The following is a 19,459-nucleotide window of genomic DNA, read 5'->3' as shown; positions in this document are numbered from 1 at the left end:
GGGGGTGTGTGTGTGTGAGTGGCGGGGGAGTGTGTGTGGGTGTGTGAGTGGTGGGGTTGTGCATGGGTGTGTGAGTGGCAGGCAGTAATGTGTGGGTGTTTGAGGAGCAGCAGGGAATGTGTGTGTCTAGGGAGCAGGGGAACCCGTGGAGGAGAAGCGGAAGGTGGTCCTTGCACTCTGGCCATGTGATGACCATGTTCAGAGCTGGGGTGAGCTCTGGGTGGCTCCCTCACGTTGGTACCTTTACCAGCCTGAGCTCTGGGCTCCCTGCTCTGTCCGATTGCCGGCCTTCCCTTGGGGCTGGCTGTGTGTCAAGTCCATTTCCAAAGCCTCTTCTTGTCAGTCTAGGAAGAATTGAGATGGAGCCTGGGGCCGTGCCCAGGCGGAGTCAGGAGAGCAGCTGGGGTGCCCAAGGGGTTCCCATGTGTGCACCGTCCACAGGGGCCTGAAAGGAAGGAGGGAGGGGCGGGCAGAGCAGGAGGGGCTGTAACAGCGCCCCGGGCAGCGGGCATTCCAGAAACGGGAGGGGCACATCCTGGGAGTGGGCCTGGCGGTTGGTGCTGCTGTGCTGGGGAGGATGGTTAGGGCTGCGACCGCGACTCCAGGTTGATGGCATGGACTCTGGGGTGGGGCGTGGGGGGCCGAGAAATCTCCCCACGTCTCCTCATGGAAGGCTCTGCCTTCGGGAAAGACCAGGTGACCCGTGCCAAGACCCTGGTCTCTGGAGGGCGGCCTTTGAGTGCGTCCCTGAGGGCTTTGTGCTGGGCCATCCCAGCCAGGCCCCCCTGTCTGGTTCTGGGAGCCAGCCCTGGGCAGGGACAAAGCCAGGGTCCCCTTCTGGACTGTGCAGGGCTAGGGCAGAGGGAAGGAGCTGGGCCCGGGGGCGCCGGCAGCTTCCTCCTTTCTCCTTCCTCCTTGGATCAGGGAACTTCCAAGTTCACCGCCTGCTGAGTTGCCATGCCAAAGTCCAAGGGTTTGAGCTGTCTGTTGGGAAAGGATTTCTTGCAAGTCTGAATTCGAAAGTTGAAAACACCTGTTTCTAAGAGCTTTGGGGGTGATACAAAGTGCGGAAGAACAGCAGCTCCTGGGGGCTCTGTCCTCAGATTCAGCCTCAGATGTCTGGTGCAGAGGACACGGGGCTGACCGGACAGTGAAGACAGATTCCCCTTAGAACCCGGTCCTCAGAAGGCCCTCAGTGGGCCATAGCACTCCTTCCCCACCTACTGGCTGTGGGACCCACTGGGCAGGGCTGCCCGAGGGACCACAGTGAGCAAAGCCCCCGACAGGCAAGGCCCGATGGGCCTCGGGGGGCGGGTGGGCCCCAGGAGTGGTGGAGCCAGTGGCCACTGGTCTTGGGTGACTCTGCAGAGCTGGGGAGGGAGGGCGCAGGCTGGAGGCCGGGCCTCAGAGCCCCTCGAGGGACAGAGCCCCTGGACTGACAGCCCTGGCGGCACACAGCCTGGGAGACCGCAGGTCAGGGAGGAAGAGGGAGTGTGTGAAGCGTCTGGGAACTGGAACCGGGACGGCCTGAGCACGCGTGTGTCACGCATCTGGGAACCGGCACCGGGACGGCCTGAGCACGCGTGTGTAACGCGTCTGGGAACCGGCACCGGGACGGCCTGAGCACACGTGTGTAACGCGTCTGGGAACCGGCACCGGGACGGCCTGAGCACGTCTCCCCGAGGGTTTGCCCATGTGAGCGCCATTTCCAGGTTTCTGTCTTAATCTTGGTTTTCTCAAGATCTGAAGGTTAATTTTAGGATTAGTTAGAGTCAACTGTGATTAGGGAAGTAACCTCTTCCCAGAAAGCAGGGTGCCCTCCCGAGCCGGGGCTGGGGCCTTGCCAGGCGCCATCGTCTCTGCTTCTCTGGATTTTGCCCGCCGCCCACACCCAGCACACAGTGGGGGAGTCTCTTCAGGCGGAACTGGCTTGGGTTGGTTGAGCACTGCTCCCAGGAGAAGCTCCAGTGGCTGTGTGTTGCCCGCCTGCCTTCGGAGGGAGAGGAGCCCTCGGGCACAGCCCTGTTGCCAGAGGTGCCGACAAATGGGAGAGCTGCGTTACTGTGTACCAACATCAGAGGGGGAGAAGGCGAGGGGGGTCCAGGGCTGCTGTCTGCCCACCAGAGCTGTCCCTGGGCCCCTGAGGAGCACATGTGTTGCATGGAGGCGGCAGGTGTGTGCTGGGAAGTCAGATGTGGCCATCTCAGCATCCACCGTGTCTCAGGAACCCTGTGGTCAGGACCCACCCAACTGCCCACGGGGCTGACGCATTCTCTGCCTCACACACCCCGGCGGCACAGACCCTGGGCATCACTCGTGCGCCTGGCGCTCTCCTCCCATCCCACTCCGCATCCTCAGAGGGGCCACATGCTTTTAGGGGGCACTTGGGCTCTGTTAGAGCAGGGGGTGGGGGCTCCCGTGTGTGAGGGCCCATCTAGCACCTGCGTCCTGGCACAGCGGCTGTGCCATGCACCAGCCTTCCTTCCAGCCTTTCTCCTCCCCAAAAAGCATCAACAAAATGGAGCTCCCAGACACTGCCCGAGGTAAATGTTGCCAATCAAAACCCCAAAGGGGCTGCTGCGTCCCGGCTGTAACCAGTGCCACTGTCGTGTTCCAGAAGCATCCCTGGCTTTGTGGCTTGCTGGAGTCTCAGCAGCTGGGTCTCAGTGGTCCCAGCCCACACCACGCAGCCCACAGTAGGTGCACACCCCCCTCCCTCACCTTCCTGGTGTCCAGGTTCCCAAGTCTCAGTGTCGCTGCAGGAGGCAATTCTCCAGTCTCAGTTTCCGCTCTCTTGGGTTTTGCTGCAGTGGAAACCTCTGTAACCGCCTTTCCCCCTTTTATCTTCCAGTGAAAAGTGGGACTGGTATTTGCTCTGATCTTGGTGACGCTGGACAGTAGTGTTGGCACCGTGGAGTCAGAATTGATAGGTGGGTCAAGAGGAGACTGGCCGCCAGGCCTCTGCACGCCTGGCCCTTCCTCCAGGGGTGCCTCTGCCTGGGCTCCGCCTGCCCACCGCACACTCTCTGCCTGGAATGCTGTCCTCGTCCCCTCAGCCTGGCCCTCTCCAGCCCACCCCAAAAGGAGCGCCCCCCACAGCTTCGGGGACGCCCTTTCTTAGAAAATGAATGGACTTAAGTTTCTTAGTAAAGTTGTGGATTTACAGAATATTGAGCTGATAGTATAACGTTCCCTCTAGCCACACCCCAGCCCTTCCCTCCCCCAGTCCCCCCTACTGCTAACAGGCGGCATTGGTGTGATACCTGTGTCATGATGCAGCCACTCTTGATACATTATATTAATTGAGGTCCACAGTTTACATTAGGGCTCATTCTTGGTGTTGCACATCTGTGGGTTTGGACACGGGTACAATGACATGGATCCGGCATTACAGTCTCATCCAGAGAACTTCACGGCCCTAAAAATCCTCTGTGCTCTGCCTGTTCATCCCTCTCTCCCCCAACCCGTGGCAACCACTGTCTCCATAGTTGTGCCTTTTCCAGAATGTCATGTAGTTGGAAACCTATAGCGTGCAGCCTTCTGAAAGCGGCTTCTTTTACTTATTCATTGCATCTGTGTTTCCTCCGTATCTGTTCATGGCTTGACAGCTCATTTCTTCTTAGCACTGAATGAGATTCCACTGTCTGGATCCATCCACCTACTGAAGGACATCTCAGTCGCTTCTAGGGTTTTTTGGTGATTATGAATAAAGCTGCTATAAACCTCCATGTGCAGGCTCTTGTGTGGACGGAGGAGTTCAATCCTGTGGGCCTGACCATTGGGTTGTGTGGTCATGGCCTGCTTAGGTTTGTAGGAAACTGCCGTGCTTTCTTCCAAGTGGCTGCACCACCCTGTGCCCCCAGCAGTGCTGAGGGCACACTCCTGTGACCCCACATCCTCGCCGGCCTTCGGTGCTATCCGTGTCCTGGGTTTCAGCCACTCTAACGGGGGTGTGATGGTGTCTCCGTGTGTTTCAATTTGCGGCTCCACCATGACATGGGCTGCCGTGCGTATTTCAGGGGCTTATCTGCCGTCTGCCTGTCTTTGGTGAGGGGTCTGCCCAGATGTTTGGCTCATTTCTCAGCGGGTTGTTTATTTTTCCTATTGAGTTTTTAGAGTCCTTTGTGTGTTTTGAATTATAAACTCTTTAGTAGATATGTGTTTTGCAGATGTCTTCTTTTGCAGAGAAAAAGTTTTTAATTTAATAAAGTCCGATTTATCATTTTTTTCTTTTATCGCTCATGCTTTTGGTGTTGATCAAAAAATTCATCACCAAACCCCAGGTTATGTAGCTTTTCTTCCATGCTATCTTCTAGAAATTTTATAGTTTTGTGTTTTACATTTAGGTCTTTTGTACACTTAAATGCCAGCCTTGCCATCCGAGAACAGTCAGACACTCTTGCCCCTGCCCAGCAAGGCCAGTGGGACCACAGTGCTCTCCTTGTGGCTCACAGTTTTGCTGGTGCGTGTTGGATATTTTAGGATCTCACATGTGGATGGGCAGGTATCTGACCCCTTATTATGAGGCTGGAGGGAATCGTGATGGGAAGTTACAAGAATGCAGGGTGGAACCTGCAGAGACAGGAAGAAGGGCTGAGGCCAGGGGAGACATGGGAAGACCTGGTGGGACAGCAGGTGTCCAGGCACAGCTTTGAGACAGTGTGAGCCATGGGAGGTCTCAGAGCACAGTAGTGCCCAGAGAAAGCTGCATGTGCTGCTGGCGCGTCTTCCCACCCACCCCTGCACCCAGCAGCCCTGGCCTTTCCCACGGCTCCTTCACCTCCGTTTCCCTTGCCTTCCCCCCGTAGGATTCCCCAGGCAGCTGAACCCATTGACTCACAGAAGATGGCACCCACGGACGCGTGCCTGGGCCTTTCCCAGCTGAGTGTTCAGCCCGTGGGTAGCGGGCCCTCAGCAAATACCTGAAAATGCACTGGGCATGTTCCCCTGCCAGGCAGAAAGCTCATGCATCCATGGGCCTCATCTTTTCCTCGGTTAGCTTTGTCAGATGAAAAATCAAGTGGTTCTAGGGTTCACTCGAGAAAACAGCAGTCTATGCCCACCTTGTCCCCTGGGCCCTCTTCCCCGCCCCGCGGTCGCCACAGTAAAGCCCAATGAGGTCTCCACCCCGGGCTTGGAGACAGCCTGACCCCGCCGGACCCCGTCTCCAGGCTGGGACCAAGCGTGGTGCCGGCTCTTGGGGTGTGTCCCGCGGGGTCTGGCCTTTCCACCAGCGCTTCCGTCCCACACGAACACCTTAGAGCTCGGTGGCAGTGTACGGCCACGTTTGCTTCCCCACACAGCATCTGGCTGTGCCTGGAGGGAACCATGGTCTCTGTTGCTGCTCTTGGCAGCCTTCTCTGAGCTTCCAGCAAGTGGCTCTGCTCCCGGCAAGTTGCTGCACTCTGCGAGGGGCCCAAGCACCTGGGGATCCGCCTGCTTCCAATGCCCCCAGACCTCCAGCAGCTCCCCCTGTCCAGCCCAGCACCTGTCTCCCCGACACACTCTCCTCCACATCGCCGGAGCCCCTCTTCTCCTGAAGCCTCCCCCATCCCTGCTCAGGCCCTGGGAAGCCAGCTGAGTGCTGTGCGACTGAGCGCTGACTGCAGGGGGGCCAACGCCGGCTGCCCCCACAGCCCCTCTGAGATGCCTTTGCCTTGCTTGATTCACGCCGCGGGAACTGGTTTCCCTTCCAAATCATCAGGCCCTGCGCCAGCTTCTTCTGGCGTCCATGCAAGACTGGGAGGCCTTCCTCGTTCCTGCTGCTTTGCAGGGGGCCTCCTCCCCCTCCCCGCGCCCCATTCTCCTCTCACTCCCTGAAGTGCTTTGGGGTGTAGCTAACTTCACCTGCTGTGCCAGGTCCCTGGCGGGTCGCTGAGTCTGGAAACGCAAGCTTGGTTCTGGGAACGGCTGTGGCGGTGCCTGTCCATGGTTCTCCATCTTCTGCCCATGCCTGAGTTCCAGGGTTCCACATTCAGCCCACATGTGTCCAGCCTACTCTGCCCTCAAGCCCTTCCTTCCTCTCTCCCTCCCTTCCTCCCTTCCTCCCTTCTTTTCCTCCCTCCTTCCTTCCTTCCATCTAGCTCTGTTGCCCAGGCTGCAGTGCAGTGGCATGCACTCCACTCACTGCAACCTCTACCTCTTGGCTTCAAGTGATTCTTATGCCTCGGCCTCCTGAGTAGCTGGGATTACAGGCATGGGCCACCGTACCCAGCTAATTTTTGTAATTTACTTTAGTAGAGACAGAGTTTCACCATGCTGCCCAGGCTGGTCTTTAACTCCTGGCCTCAAGTGATCCACCCCACCATTAGTCCCCCAAAGTGCTAGTGCTGGGATTACAGGCGTGAGCCACCATGCCTGGCCCTACATTTTCTTTATGTGTCTTTTTTCTCTATCTTTGGAGATAATTTTTTTTTTTTTTGGAGACGGGATCTGGTTCTGTCACCGAGGTTGGAATGCAGTGGTGCAATCTCAGCTCATAGCAGCCTCCACGTCCCAGGCTCAAGTGATCCTCCTGCCTCAGCCTCCCAAGTGGCTGGGACCACAGGCAAGCCATGCCTGGCTAGTTTTGGTATTTTGTAGAGATGGGGTCTCACTATGTTGCCCAGGTTGGTCTCGAACTCCTGGGCTCAAATGATTCTCCTGCCTCTGCCTCTCAAAGTGCTGAGTTCACAGGTGTGAGCCACCACGTCCGGCCTGAGAGAAGTTCTTAACCTCCTCTTTCAACTCCTCTGTTGACTTTTAAACTTTAGCTGTCACGTTTGACTCCCGGGAGGTCTTCCTCTCTAATGGCCTTGCCCTTACGGCGTGGGGGCGATGGTGATGCTGAGGCCTGCGTCTCCCTGCGGCGTCTCCATCCCCGGGCGCGCTCTGGGCTGCTTGTGATTCCGTAGCTGGGGTCTGAGGCTGAGCACCCCTCACCCCTTCCCCTGGCTCCATCGGTGTGAGGGGCGGGCGCCAAGAAGCTGAAGGAGAACTGCAGCCACACGGGTGTGGGCGGGGATTCGGGTGTCTGCGGGGCGGGGATTCGGGTGTCTGCGGGGCGGGGATTCGGGTGTCTGCGGGGCGGGGATTCGAGTGTCTGCGGGGTGGGGACTCAGGTGTCTGCGGGGCGGGGATTCGGGTGTCTGCGGGGTGGGGACTCGGGTGTCTGCGGGGCGGGGACTCGGGTGTCTGCGGGGTGGGGATTCGGGTGTCTGTGGGGCAGGGACTCGGGTGTTGGGGTTGGGGATGGGATGCCAGTGTCTTTGGATCCCCCCAGGATGAGTGCAGTGGCTCAACCTGTAATCCCAGCACTTTGGGAAGCCAAGGCTGGAGGATCACATGAGCCCAGGAGTTTGAGACCAGGCTGGGCAACATGGCGAAACCCCATCTCTACGAAAAATACAAAAATTAGCCAGGCCTGGTGGTGCTTGCCTGTGGTCCCAGCCACTAGGGAGGCTGAGGTAGGAGGATCACTTGCATCTGGGATGTGGAGGCTGCATACCTGCACTCCAGCCTGGGCAATAGAGCCAGACATTATTTAAAAAAAAAAAAAAGAGAGAGAGAGAGAGAAGCAGCTGGACCCCTCCTTCTGACCTGACCCGAAACTTAAAAACAAGGATAATAAGTAACACGTCTTATCTTTCGTTTTCCTCGGGTTTGAGAACAAAGTCAACCCACTGTCTCTGAAGGAGTCTGATTTTTAATCTTCACAACTGCCCAGAAAAGTCAAGATTATCACCTTCCATGAGGAAACCAGATCTGCGCGGGTTAAAACAGCCTGTTGGGAAGTGGCCAGACAGGTCCCTGGTAGCAGCACCCGGAGGGTGGGGAACCCCCAGGGTCTGGCTCTGGTTTGCAGCTGTCCCGGCTCTGGAGTGGTGCCTCACTTGGTGGGGCGGCCCCACAGGACAGGGAGCAGTGTGGGGGCCCTTGGGAGGACCCTGGGCCCTCCTGCATTTGGGGCAAATGACGGAGACACAGGGCACACCTCACGTAAGAATGTGCCCTGTGCGGGCTGCCCTGGCCGTGCTGCGTGCCCCAGCACCCTTTCTGCAGCTCAGTCCCTCACGTCTCCAGCCCCCATCTGGGGCCCCTGGTTCTAGGTGCCTTTCGCGTGTCTTTCCACCTTTGTCCTCTCCAGGTGGCATCAGTATCAAGAATCAATCCTCCCAACCGCCCCCTGCTCCTGCGTCCAGGCGAAGCTGGTGACAAAGTCCTGGCTTCGCGAGCAGGATAGTGGTGGATAGATCGGTAGAGGAGGATGGCTCCCTGATAGGGGTGGTGTCCGTGGCCATGTGAGCAGTTAGCAGGCTTGGAACCTGCCCACACAGTCGACCTGCACAAAAAAAATTCCCCAGAGAGCACAGCCCCGCTGGAGTTCCTCTCCTGAGGGAGAAAGGTCAGCAAGACCCGAACTTGCCCCCCGCAGGGCATTTACAAACTCTTCGAAGCCTTTCAGAGGCTCCACCTGCACCCCAACCCCACCCCAAGGTGAGGAGGCCTCATGCCTTTGCCTCAGTGGTTCACATTCATTTCATCTCCATGGTAGTCACTCCCCTCCCAACACAGCCACTCTCCCCACCCCCCATAATGGTCACTCTCTTCCCCCCACCGTGGTCGCTCCCCACCTCCCCCAAAGTGACTCTCCCCGCCATGGTTGCTCCCCACCCCTGCAGTCACTCTCCCTGCCATGGTCACTCCCCACCCCCCCAGTCATTCTCCCGCCCATGGCCACTCCCCACCCCCCCCACTGGCACTATCCCCCCCAGTCCCTCTCCCCCCCACAGTCACTCTCCCCACCATGGTCACTCCCCGCCCCTTCCAACGGTCACCCCCCAGCACATGTCCAGATGCTCCTCCCACAGCGGCCTCCCTCCCTTAAGAGCCTCTGAAGCTGAAAACTGAGGAGGCTGCTGTTTCTCATTTTCCAGGTCTCCAGCCACCGGGGCCGCCATCCCCTCATTCTATTAAAGGGGTCACTGCATCCATGCCATTCTGAGGCCTTTCCCTTTTGTGCAGGGAAAGCAGGGGAGGGGTGGCTGCTGCTGGCCCCTGCTTCTCAGCGCTACGCTCCGTGTGGCGCCCACATGGCCGCTGTGCCCCGCAGGCGTCTGCTGCTCTGCCAGGCACAGGCATCGGGTCTGGGAGCCACTTTGCTAGCTGAGGTGTGAGCCCCCGCTCTGTGCCACCCAACCATCCGCACCCCTGCCCTCTGAGACTCTGGCCTGGCCCCCATGCAGGGGCCACGTCGGTGGCTGGCCAGGAGCTGGGCATGAACACCCCTTCTCCTTCAGCCCCCGCATTTAGAGACAGTAGCCTCGCAGCTCTGAGGGGTACAGGTCCCGGTGCCCACAGCCCCCGAGGGAGACACTGCCCAGCAGCTGAGGGTTTGTCTGCTGTCCCCACCCCGAGCCCTCACCCAGGGGCAATAGGAGGAGCCAGTGGGGCCGTGAGCCTGGGGAGCCTGAGATCTGGCCTCTGTCACCGGACACACCAGAGGAGGCCCACGGAGTTCTCTCCTGAGGGCCAAATCCCATGGCCCCTGCAGTGGCTCAAGGTTCAGCCAGTCCTGGACCCTGCACGTCTACCGCCCTGGGCCCTCGCTGCAGCCCCGGGGGCTATGTCCTCACTTTACAGAGGGGAGCCTGAGGCAAGGAAGGCAGGTCACACCTCCTGGTTGGGTCACAGGATGCGGGGGCTGCAAGAACATGGGGCGACGCGTGCCCCTTGGGTTCCCCGGGGTTCGGGGCAGAGGAAGCCCCGCAGCGATGGCTTCTGGCACCTTCCCTCCCCAGGCGCCTCATGTAGGACACTGTCTCACTTGCTGGAAGCTTCCACAGAAGCTTGTTCCCTTCCCTTGTTTAGTTGTTGATAAACCAAAGGCAAAAACACAGGGAGTGCTAAACTTCTGTGATTGATCAAGAGGGTTTTTCGTAATTTCTACTTTGAAATGAATGATTTTACAGGGCAAGAGAGAAGAGAGGGTGAAGTGGGAGGAAGGTGGGGGTGGGTGGGACCCTGAGAATCCAGGCACCGGGTGAAGATGGGAGCCCCCCAAGAGCTCTGGGAGCCCAGGTGTCTGTCCAGAGGCCCCAGCCTCACGCAGACGATTCGCCGATTCAGGAGAAACCACTGCCGTGGATGAGATTTCCAGTGGACACGTCTTCCTTTGTTGCCCATTTCATGGAACAAGAAGAAAGTTCTTTATTAGTAACTCACACACACATTATACACATTGCAAGATTCTCTGCTTGCTTTTGATTTTCAGCAGTTTGACTATGACGTGCCCATAGGTATGATTTTCCCCGTATTTGCATAGCTTGGGGTTTGCAAAATGTCTCAAACCTATAAATGTGTGTCTTTCAACAAACTGGGACATTTTCTACCATTCGTTCTTCAAGGTTCCCCTGCCCCATTCTCCCTTCTTTCCAGAGCTCCAGCTACACATACATTAGGCCTTTTTCTGGGCGAGGATGGGACTTCGCTCTGTCTGTCACCCAGACTGGAGTGCGGCCTCAACCCCCCCAGGCTCAATGGATCCTCTGGCCTCACCCCCTGAGTAGCTGGGACTATGGGCACAAACCACCGGGCTTAGCTAATTTTTAAATTTTTTTGTTGAGATGGGGTTTTGCTATGTTGCCCAGGCTGGTCTTGAACTCCTAGGTTCAAGCGATCCTCTTGCCTTGGCCTCCCACAGTGCTGCGGCTACAGGCTGTTGATTTTGCCCCACAGACCAACGAGGCTCCGGTCACTTTAAAAAGTATTTTTTCTCCTTGTTTTTCCGATTGGATGATTTCTATTGATCTGTCTTCCAGTTCACTCTCTTTGCTGTCATTTCTGTCTGCTCGTAAGTCTATCCATTGAGTTTTTATGTCAGAGATTCTAGGGTTTCCGCTTGGTTCTCTTTGATAAGTTCTATTTTAGGTGTCAGCAAACTACAGCCCGTGGGCTGCCCACTGGTTTTTGCAAAGTTTAACTGGAATGCCCATCTGTGTCGTTACGGCAGCTTTCGACGCCCATCTGTGTCATTACAGTGGCTTTCGGCCACAGTGGTAGTGAGTGGTTGTGAATCGATCCTCCTGTTGGCAGCTCGAAGAACCTGAAATACTGACAATCTGCCTTTAAGAAAAAACGTGCCAAACCCTGTTCCACTGCACCACTGCGGTTTGTCCTTTTTTAGTGATTATGAGGATGTTTCTTTTCTATCCTTGAGCAGCTGTTTTAGGCCCTTGTCTGCTGATTCCAGGGTCTGACCATCTTGAGTTCTCCTCTGATTTGAGCTGGGCCACATTCCCTCTTCTTCACGTGTCTCGTGACTCGGGTTGCCCCAGGACGTTGGGACCAGTGTCTTGCTGGGGCCTGTGTTCCGCTGTGGTCCCTGGAAGACGCCGCTGGGCCTCCGGTGGCTGAGGCTTGTTGCTGCTTTGAGCAAAGCCCTGAGATGGTGGCAGCTGGGATCTGCAGCCAGGTCTTTTCGCTGCTGTGGGCAGCTTGGGACCTGCTGGAATTCATCTGTTCTCAGGCTGCTAATAAGGGGGCCGGGCCGTCTCGGAGGGGGCGTGGCTGTCTCAGAGGAGGCGGGGCCGTCTCGGAGGGGGCGTGGCTGTCTCGGAGGGGGCGTGGCTGTCTCAGATGGGGCGGGGCCGTCTCACAGGGGGCGTGGCTGTCTCCGAGGAGGCGGGGCCGTCTCGGAGGGGGCGTGGCTGTCTCGGAGGGGGCGTGGCTGTCTCACAGGGGGCGTGGCTGTCTCCGAGGAGGCGGGGCCGTCTCGGAGGGGGCGTGGCTGTCTCAGACGGGGCGGGGCCGTCTCAGAGGGGGCGGAGCGGCTGGGTCCCAGAGAGGAAGGGGTGTGGGGTCTTCCCGGCGCCCTGGACAGAGGCCGGCTGGCTCTGAGGCTGCCTTCATTCTGCCCCAGCGCGGTTGCTCAGGGTGGTTTGGAATTGAAGGATCTCCTGGTTCTCTAGGGAACCGCTGGCAATGTTCATGTTTCCATGTAAAACCCGACTAGGTTTGCCTGAGTGTTGTAAATGTACAATGTCTAAAAACACCTTGTGACTTGAGCGCAGAGCCAATCCCGAACGGGCTGTTCTCGGTGCTGAGTGAACTTCATCTGGCAGGAAGCAGCTTCCCGGCCCCGAGGCCCGGCCTTGCTCGGAGAAGGGGTCCCCGCCCAGCCCCCCGGGAGCCGGCTCCCCTGTCCCACACCAACCTGAGCACTCACTGGGAACCGCACCCACAGGCAGGGACGCGTGGGGTCACGCGGGCACATCTGCCAGGCTGCACGGTGGACGCCGTGAGCACCTTTACCTCTGCCCTGGGCTTGACGGCCGACACATTTACCGGGATTCCTCGCCGGTGCCCCGCAGGCGGGCAAAGTGATACTGAGGTCAACTGAGGTCAGAGCGCACTGGTGAGCTCCGCTGGACCTGCAGGGGCGGGTGGCGGAGAACTCAGACCCACGGCTCTGCTAGGAGAATGGGGTGGACCCTGCGTGGGTCTCTGTGCATCTCTGTGTCTCTGTGCGTCCTGCACGTCTCTGTGTCTCTACGAGTCTCTGTGCGTGCACGTGTTCCTGCATGTGTCTGCGCCTGCCTGTGGAACGCCCCGGCTGCTTGTGCCCCGGAGAGTGGGTACCTGTGCTTCCGCCCGCCTTCCTGGCCTCGCTGCCCCCCCGCTCAGCCGGGCTGTTTCTGGGAGGCAGAGTTTAATCCTCCGGGACATGCTCCTGTTAAAGTAAAACCACAGGATTGACTGCGCTGTTGCATTTTTGTGGACTCGGCTGAATCTCTGTCACCTTGAAGGGTCCTTGGAGGCAGTGGAGGCCCCGGGCCTGACCAAGCCCCGTCCCTCTGTGCTCTGAGGGGTGTGACATGCGTCGGCTGTGGCCTTCCTGAGCGCCCCCGGGACCCAGAGAGAAGCCCTTTCCGGTGCCCACTCCAGAAATGTCCGGTTTGCCAGCGCCGGCCCTTCCTCCTCCAGGCACAGGGTTTGTAATTAGAACTAAAAGCGTCTGTCCCCTGTCGTAACCATCAGGCCGCCAAGCCATTGTGTGCTTAATTAGCTGTGACTCTCCAGCCTCGGCAATCAGTTACCTAAGGGCCTGCATGTCCCCAGGTTTGTCCCCTTGTTTGGAAGCCACACAGGCTGTGGCAGACGGACTCAGGGCCCGGCCCTGTCCACACCGGACCCGTGTACACACCAGCCCTGTCCACACTGGCCCTGTCCACATCAGCCCCGTCCACACTGGCCCCGTGTCCACACTGACTCCCAGCCCTGTCCACACTGGCCCTGTCTACACCAGCCCCGTGTCCACACCACCCCAGTCCACACCAGCCTGGTGTCCACACCGGCCCCATCCACACCGGCCCCATCCACACCACCCCAGTCTGCACCAGCCCTATCTACACCAGCTGCATCCATACCGGCCCCATCCACACTGGCCCCATAAGCAAAGGCTGGATTTTCCAGCTGACAAAGAACCTCGTGTCGGTAGGAAGGATCAGTGCCCAGCAGGGGAGCAAGTTAACTGGACTCATTCACAGAACAGGGGGTTGCTCACGCGTCACCCACAGGTTGTCAGAGGCTGTTAGGCTGGGCCTCTCAGGAGATGCGGCTCACGCCTGCCTGGACGGTGGGAATGGGTGCGGCTCCTCCCCCGTGGGCAGGTGGGACCGGCACATACCACACAGAGGGACACAGGTGAGCTCCCAACTCAACACGCACACACCCTGAAGACTACAGGAGCTGCCCTCCGATGCCGCAGCACATGGGAAAAGGCGTGTCCAACACTCTTTCCAACCCCGGATGGCAGAATGTTGGAAACCACCGCCGTCTCGCCTACGCGGCGTTTGTATGTATATTTTCTCAGTGACTACCAAGGTCAGAGGATGGTTTCTGTGGATTTTCAGGGCTTACTTCTGAGCAGGAGCGTTTGGTCTGAAGCCAGCCTGTCCCTCACCCACCCGTGTCCCAGTTAACAGGCTTTTACCGTAACCAGCGGCCGCACTGCAGTGTGGCGGAGGGTCTGCAGTGGTGCGGGGAGCACCCAGGTGTGAGTCCCCAGGGCACAGAGTTGCGTTGTTGTTTTTGAAGACAAAGCTGGTCCCTGCATCCCTGACCTGCTGGCCCCGCAGTTGTCTCGGGTAGCTTCACAATGGTGGTGATCGCTGTGAATCTAATTTTGAAAGACTGTGGCTAAAAGACCCAAGCCCTGAACAAAAAGGCCCTGGGCCAAGTGTTTGCAGCCACCAAGGGCGAGTGTGTCCTGGAGCTCCGAGGCTCCCGCTGCTTCCCAGGTCTGACCTTCGGCCACGGTGCCCCCACCTGGGGGTGCACGGTCTCTGTGGTCACTGGATTTTATCCTCAAAGCGGCCCACATGCCGGCGGGCACTGAGGGGCCACAAGTGCCCCACTGGCTGCTCCACAAGCCCTATTGGACAAACACCATCTCCCGGGTCTTGTGACCCTGGAAAGGGAAGGACAGGTGAGCCGGTTACCCCTACAGGAGCCAGCCTGGGACGTGGGCAGAGGCAAAAAATGTGCGTCGTGTAGAAAACAGCGGCCTGGGTGGGTCTCGCCAGGGGCTGGGCAGTCTCCAGGGGTCACCATCACCACGGCTGTGCCAGGCTTTGCTAGGCACTCGTGGGGCAGCAGCGGAGGTGACGACGTCACCAAAGACAGATGTGACAGGCACAGGCTGGCCTGTGGGTGGGCAGGCGCTGGCACTGGGCACGGACCACCCTGGTCTTCCTAACACAGCTCGGGATACCAAGGCCAGGATTTACAACCCTCAGGAAGGAACAGAAGGTGGTAAACTCCACTTCTCTCTGGACATTAATAAAGAAATCAGGAGGCTGCAGATGTGGGAACACCTGCCCCAGGCCTTCCTGCACCACAGGGACCCCCCAGCAGGACTCCCAAAGGCCTCGGAGCCCTTAGTGTGCAGATTCCCAGGCCAGCCTAGGACCTGCTGAGTTCCGGGTGTGGAGAGGGCCCCAGGCTGCCCTGAGCAGAGGCCACAGCCTTCCTCTCGCAGGCCTGGAAGGTGCCACCCATGTCTCTTCCCAAAAGCTCTGTGAGGCCAGGTCTGTCTTTGGCCACCACAGGGACCAGGCCGTGGAGCCCAGAGGAGGAGAAGGGCCCCGGTTTTCCTGCTGGGCTGCCAGCCCCGTGAGCCCAGATCTGGGGAGGGCGCTGCTGAGGAGTGGGCTGTCGGGGCATGCGTTAGGGCCATCGGGGGCCTCAGAGAGCCTGTGGGGCACATGGTGGGGACAGGGGTCCACAGCAGGACCTCCGATCCTGAAAGTAGGAACCTCTGAACCCTGATGCCTCCCAGAGCTGGTGTTTTGGAATCTGGAGCAGCAGGCAGAGCTGCTGTCCTTGGGACGGGGTTGGGAGACCGCAGTGCAGTGCTGGTGGCTGGACAGGTGTGGGGCTTGTGCCTGCCACCCTCCCCAGAGGGGCCCATGCCGCCCGTGGTATTTGGTGTAAGACCATCTGCGGGGAAGGGACAGCAAATCCAAAACAGCACCTCCCTCCTCTGGGCCAGCACCTGGCCCTGCAAGAGCTCCATAATTATAAGGGGAAAAACAGGCAGGGAGGGCCGAGCTCGTCCGGGCCACGCAGTCGGGAAGGGGGGTACACGGCCGCTGCCTCCAGCTGTGCTGACACGTTCTTCGGAGGCGGGTGGTCTGCGAGGGAGCCTCCCTGTTCCCACTGCTCTGTGCTTAAATGGGGTCTCGGCCATCTCAGGAGACAACTTTTCTTTAAATTTCAAGGAAGACTTAATAACCAGCAGCTGAGGGAATGAAGAAGCTCATTATCCCTTACATCACCTAAGCCGGAGGACACACCTCATTTGTCAGCCTTCCCACTATTTTGAAATCAGGCCGAGCGCAGGAATTCTCATCACCCTTTTTTTTTATGAGTCCAATTAAAACACAGGAGATGTGGCCCAGATAGGTGCCTGCACCCCCACCCACAGGGCAGGGCAGAGCCTCTAACTCCGAGGTCCTGGCAGGGGCGATGGTGCTAGGGGACGGGGTGAAGCACGTTGGCTCCATGGGGGGTCCCCAGGGCCTGCTGTCCACCCTCAAGCTCACCTGTGGGGAGTGGAGTAGGTCGTCATTGGTGGGACCCAGAGACCCTTCCTAGAAGGCCCCACCCAGGGGCTGTGATCCCAGGAGAGGGGGTGACAGGTGACAACCTCCGGAGGGGTCTGAAACACCAGCCTCAAGTGGGAGCAGACTCTGGCCACCTCAGGGACAGTCAGCGTGAGCTCAGACCTTGGTCACCGAGGCACAAGGCACAGAGCGAGTCAGGGACCCAGGGGGACCAGAACCAGCCGGGCGGGGGGACAGCAGTTCAGAGGCCCCCACCATCCACCCAGCACAGGCCTCCACCCCGTAGCACCCGCACCCTCCTCCAATGGACTCCCTTCTGGGGGCGCCAGCAACTGCCCCTGTAGCCTCCTCCTTCCCAGCCCTCTTGGGCTCCCTGAAAAGTGGGGGGGGCCTGCAGCTCTGAGCCCCGTGGGACCTGGTCACCTGGACCTCCCTCCCCTGCCCCGAGGGCCCTGCCCTGACCTCCCTCCCCTCCCCCGTGGGTTTCCCCCACCTCCCTGCCTTCCCCCACAGGTCCCCCCTGACCTCCCTCCCCTCCCCTGCAGGTGCCCCCATCTCCCTCCCCTCCGCCGCGGGTTCCCACCACCTCCCTGCCCTCTCCTGAGGCCCCACCCCGACTTCCCTCCACTCCCCTGTGGGTCCCCCCCAGCTTCCCCCCCCCCCCCCCAAGTCCCCCCGCCCCCCCCCCCCCCCCCCCGCAGCCCAGCCCTGGCCTCCCTCCCTCCCCCGCAGCCCAGCCCTGACCTCCCTCCCTCCCCCGCAGGGTTCCACCTGTCCCACAAGGTCACCAGCGTGGTTCCCGAGAGCGCCCTGCTCATCGTACTGGGCCTGGTGCTGGGCGGCATCGTCTGGGCGGCCGACCACATCGCGTCCTTCACACTGACGCCCACCGTCTTCTTCTTCTACCTGCTGCCTCCCATTGTGCTGGACGCCGGCTACTTCATGCCCAACCGACTCTTCTTTGGCAACCTGGGCACCATCCTGCTGTATGCCGTCGTGGGCACCGTGTGGAACGCGGCCACCACCGGCCTGTCACTCTATGGCGTGTTCCTCAGTGGGCTCATGGGTGAGTCTGCACCGCCGCTGCCCCGGCCAGGGCTCAGGGTGGGGCCCGGGAGGGGCCGGGCTGACTCAGCTCAGAGAGGTCGGGGTGCCGCACCCAGGCCTCCAGGCGGTAAGTGTCGGGGGAGAAATGTGACTGGCAGCCCCATAGGCCCTCGTGGCCAAGGCTGGTCCCCTGCGCGTCCCCAGGCCCCAGCACACCTTCTGCTTGGGGAGGCGTTCCCATCTCAGCAGCTCGTCTGGGGGGCTGTAGGTGGCTGGGGGCTGCCTCTCAACTGGCCAGAGGTCGGGGTCCGTCCACACTCACCGGCCTCCAGGTCCCAGGGAGACGAGGAGGACTGCAGAGCCTGGTGTATCGGGCATCGTTCCTCCTAGCCTGTGTGCCGGAGCCGCTCAGCTACCACCGCACCCATGTGGCTGCAGCCATATCTGGAGCCACAGCAGCCTGTGTGGTTTTGGTCTTGGGTGCTTTGTCTCTCAGGCACCGCCTCCCACCCTGGAGCCGGATCATGCATGGCTGGAACCTCCCGATATGCCAGGTGTGGTGTAGCCCTGATGCCCGCCGCTGCTGCCGGAGATGCTACAGCTTTGACCAGCTGGGCCCCACGGCTGAGCACAGGCCTCCGGTACCTGCTGCCCTCATCTGGCCTCCCCTCCTGTCTGGAGAATTCAGCCTCAAACATGTCCACCAGCTGAACTGGACTCACAAGAATTGCCAATTTTCCGTCTGGTTCAAGGGAGAGCATGGCCCGGCCTCTCCATGGGAATCAAGGGGCTGAAACCTGAGACCACAGTGGAGAAAGAGGAGCTCCCGGGTTGGGGCCGCCCCTACCCAGCATGTGGTCCCCTGGGGCCTTCTCACTCCTCCCTGGAGCCCTTGCCATCCAGCATTACCCACCAGGCGCAGCCCAGGGAAAGCTGCCGAGGGCGCAGACAGGCTCATGGATGGCAGGCTCGGGCCGGCGCTGTGGGTGTCACCCGTCATGTGGGCAATGCCATAGGTGTCAGGACACACCTCAGACAGGGCAGCCGCCCTCGCCACCGGACCCAAGGGAAAGCCTCAGGGGTTGTAGCAGACTCCTGGACCTGCGGCCCCTCGAGGGTCATGCCTACCTTGCCAGATGGCCCCCCGCCCATGAGATCCCAGCCAAGCGCTTCCTCCCAGCCGTGTTGAGTGTGGGACGGAGTAGCCTTTGACCAGTCTGGCCGTCAGGCCACTCCTTTGAGAGCCAGGCACACTCCATGGCTCCGTGGCTGCTGGTCCCGATGGTCCCCGCCTAGCACTGGCCAGAGACACTGCCGGATTTCCCTTGTACGAAGCAGAATGTCCTCAGTGCGACTGGCCGAGCCTGGAGGAGGACGTCCTTGCTGCGCCTGCACCATGAAGCCTGGAGGACTCGAAACACCAGGACGTCGGCCCTGGCCCACCCTTGCCCCTCGCCGCACTGGGCTCCACTGTCCTCCAACAGCGCTGCTTGTGGGAAACACGCGTCCCGGCCATCGCTGTGCCCTCTCGAGGGAGGCCGCTCCCCAGGTGACATGGATGCTGGAGGCCTGCGCTCAGCCTCGGGGCCCAGGTGGTCAAAGCTGGGTGCTGCTTGAGGTCCTGGAACAGATGCCCATGGCCGGCAGGTCCGTCCCATTCCTGGGAGTCCTAGAGAGCTGGGAGGCTGCGACTGACCAAGCCCTGTGGAGCGTCTCAAGGCCAGATGTGCCCCACGGGAAAGGGTCGACATGGCAGTGCTGGCCTGGGGGCTGTCCGGGCAGCATGGGGACAGGCCCTATGGGAGCTTCAGGCATCAGAGGTCCTTGCACAGGCAAAGCACATGGTGGAGAGAGGCCTGGAACACACAGTCTGGTGGCATGAACCCTCCTGGCATGGCCAGCACATGGGCAACTGCCCAGACGGGAAGGCTGCTGGCCGGGGAGTTTGAACGCAGCTGACCCCAGGACCCCTGCCTGCTTGGAGTCCCAGGACATCCACCAGGGCCATCAGTGCCCTGGGGGTGGCAGAGCCAGGAGGCTGAGTTTAAAGATGACCTTGAAGGGGATTCGCATCCTGAGGCCTGAGTGTGGAGGTGGAGAAGGCTTGTGTGGTTCCCATTCCAACGCGAAGACTTTAACTCCCCGAACGCTGGTTCTTCTGGCATCTGTCACTTCCTCGGGGTGTTGTGACGCTGGCCAGAGGCTGCCGGGGCTTAGGAGCTCACAGCAAACTCGGGGTTTAGTCACCGCAGAGACGACCCCAATCTGTCCCCACCCAGGCGCTAGCAAAGAAACCCCTGGTCAGG

General features: G+C 59.8%; 1 protein-coding gene across 2 annotated transcripts in view; it reads left to right on the top strand.

Moving 5' to 3' along the window:
• The window catches only part of SLC9A3 (solute carrier family 9 member A3), a 46,727-nt gene that overhangs the window by 9,779 nt on the left and 17,489 nt on the right, over positions 1 to 19,459 (top strand). For both annotated transcript variants that reach the window (XM_025387380.1, XM_025387379.1), the window contains exon 2: positions 16,870 to 17,172. In XM_025387380.1, coding sequence (XP_025243165.1) covers positions 16,870 to 17,172 — 303 coding nt within the window. The remainder of the gene's footprint in view (positions 1 to 16,869; positions 17,173 to 19,459) is intronic.

Source organism: Theropithecus gelada, chromosome 6 (assembly GCF_003255815.1).
Source record: "Theropithecus gelada isolate Dixy chromosome 6, Tgel_1.0, whole genome shotgun sequence".
NCBI lineage: Eukaryota > Metazoa > Chordata > Mammalia > Primates > Cercopithecidae > Theropithecus > Theropithecus gelada.
Note: the sequence above shows the minus strand (reverse complement) of the source record. Positions and strands in the feature narration are given on the sequence as shown.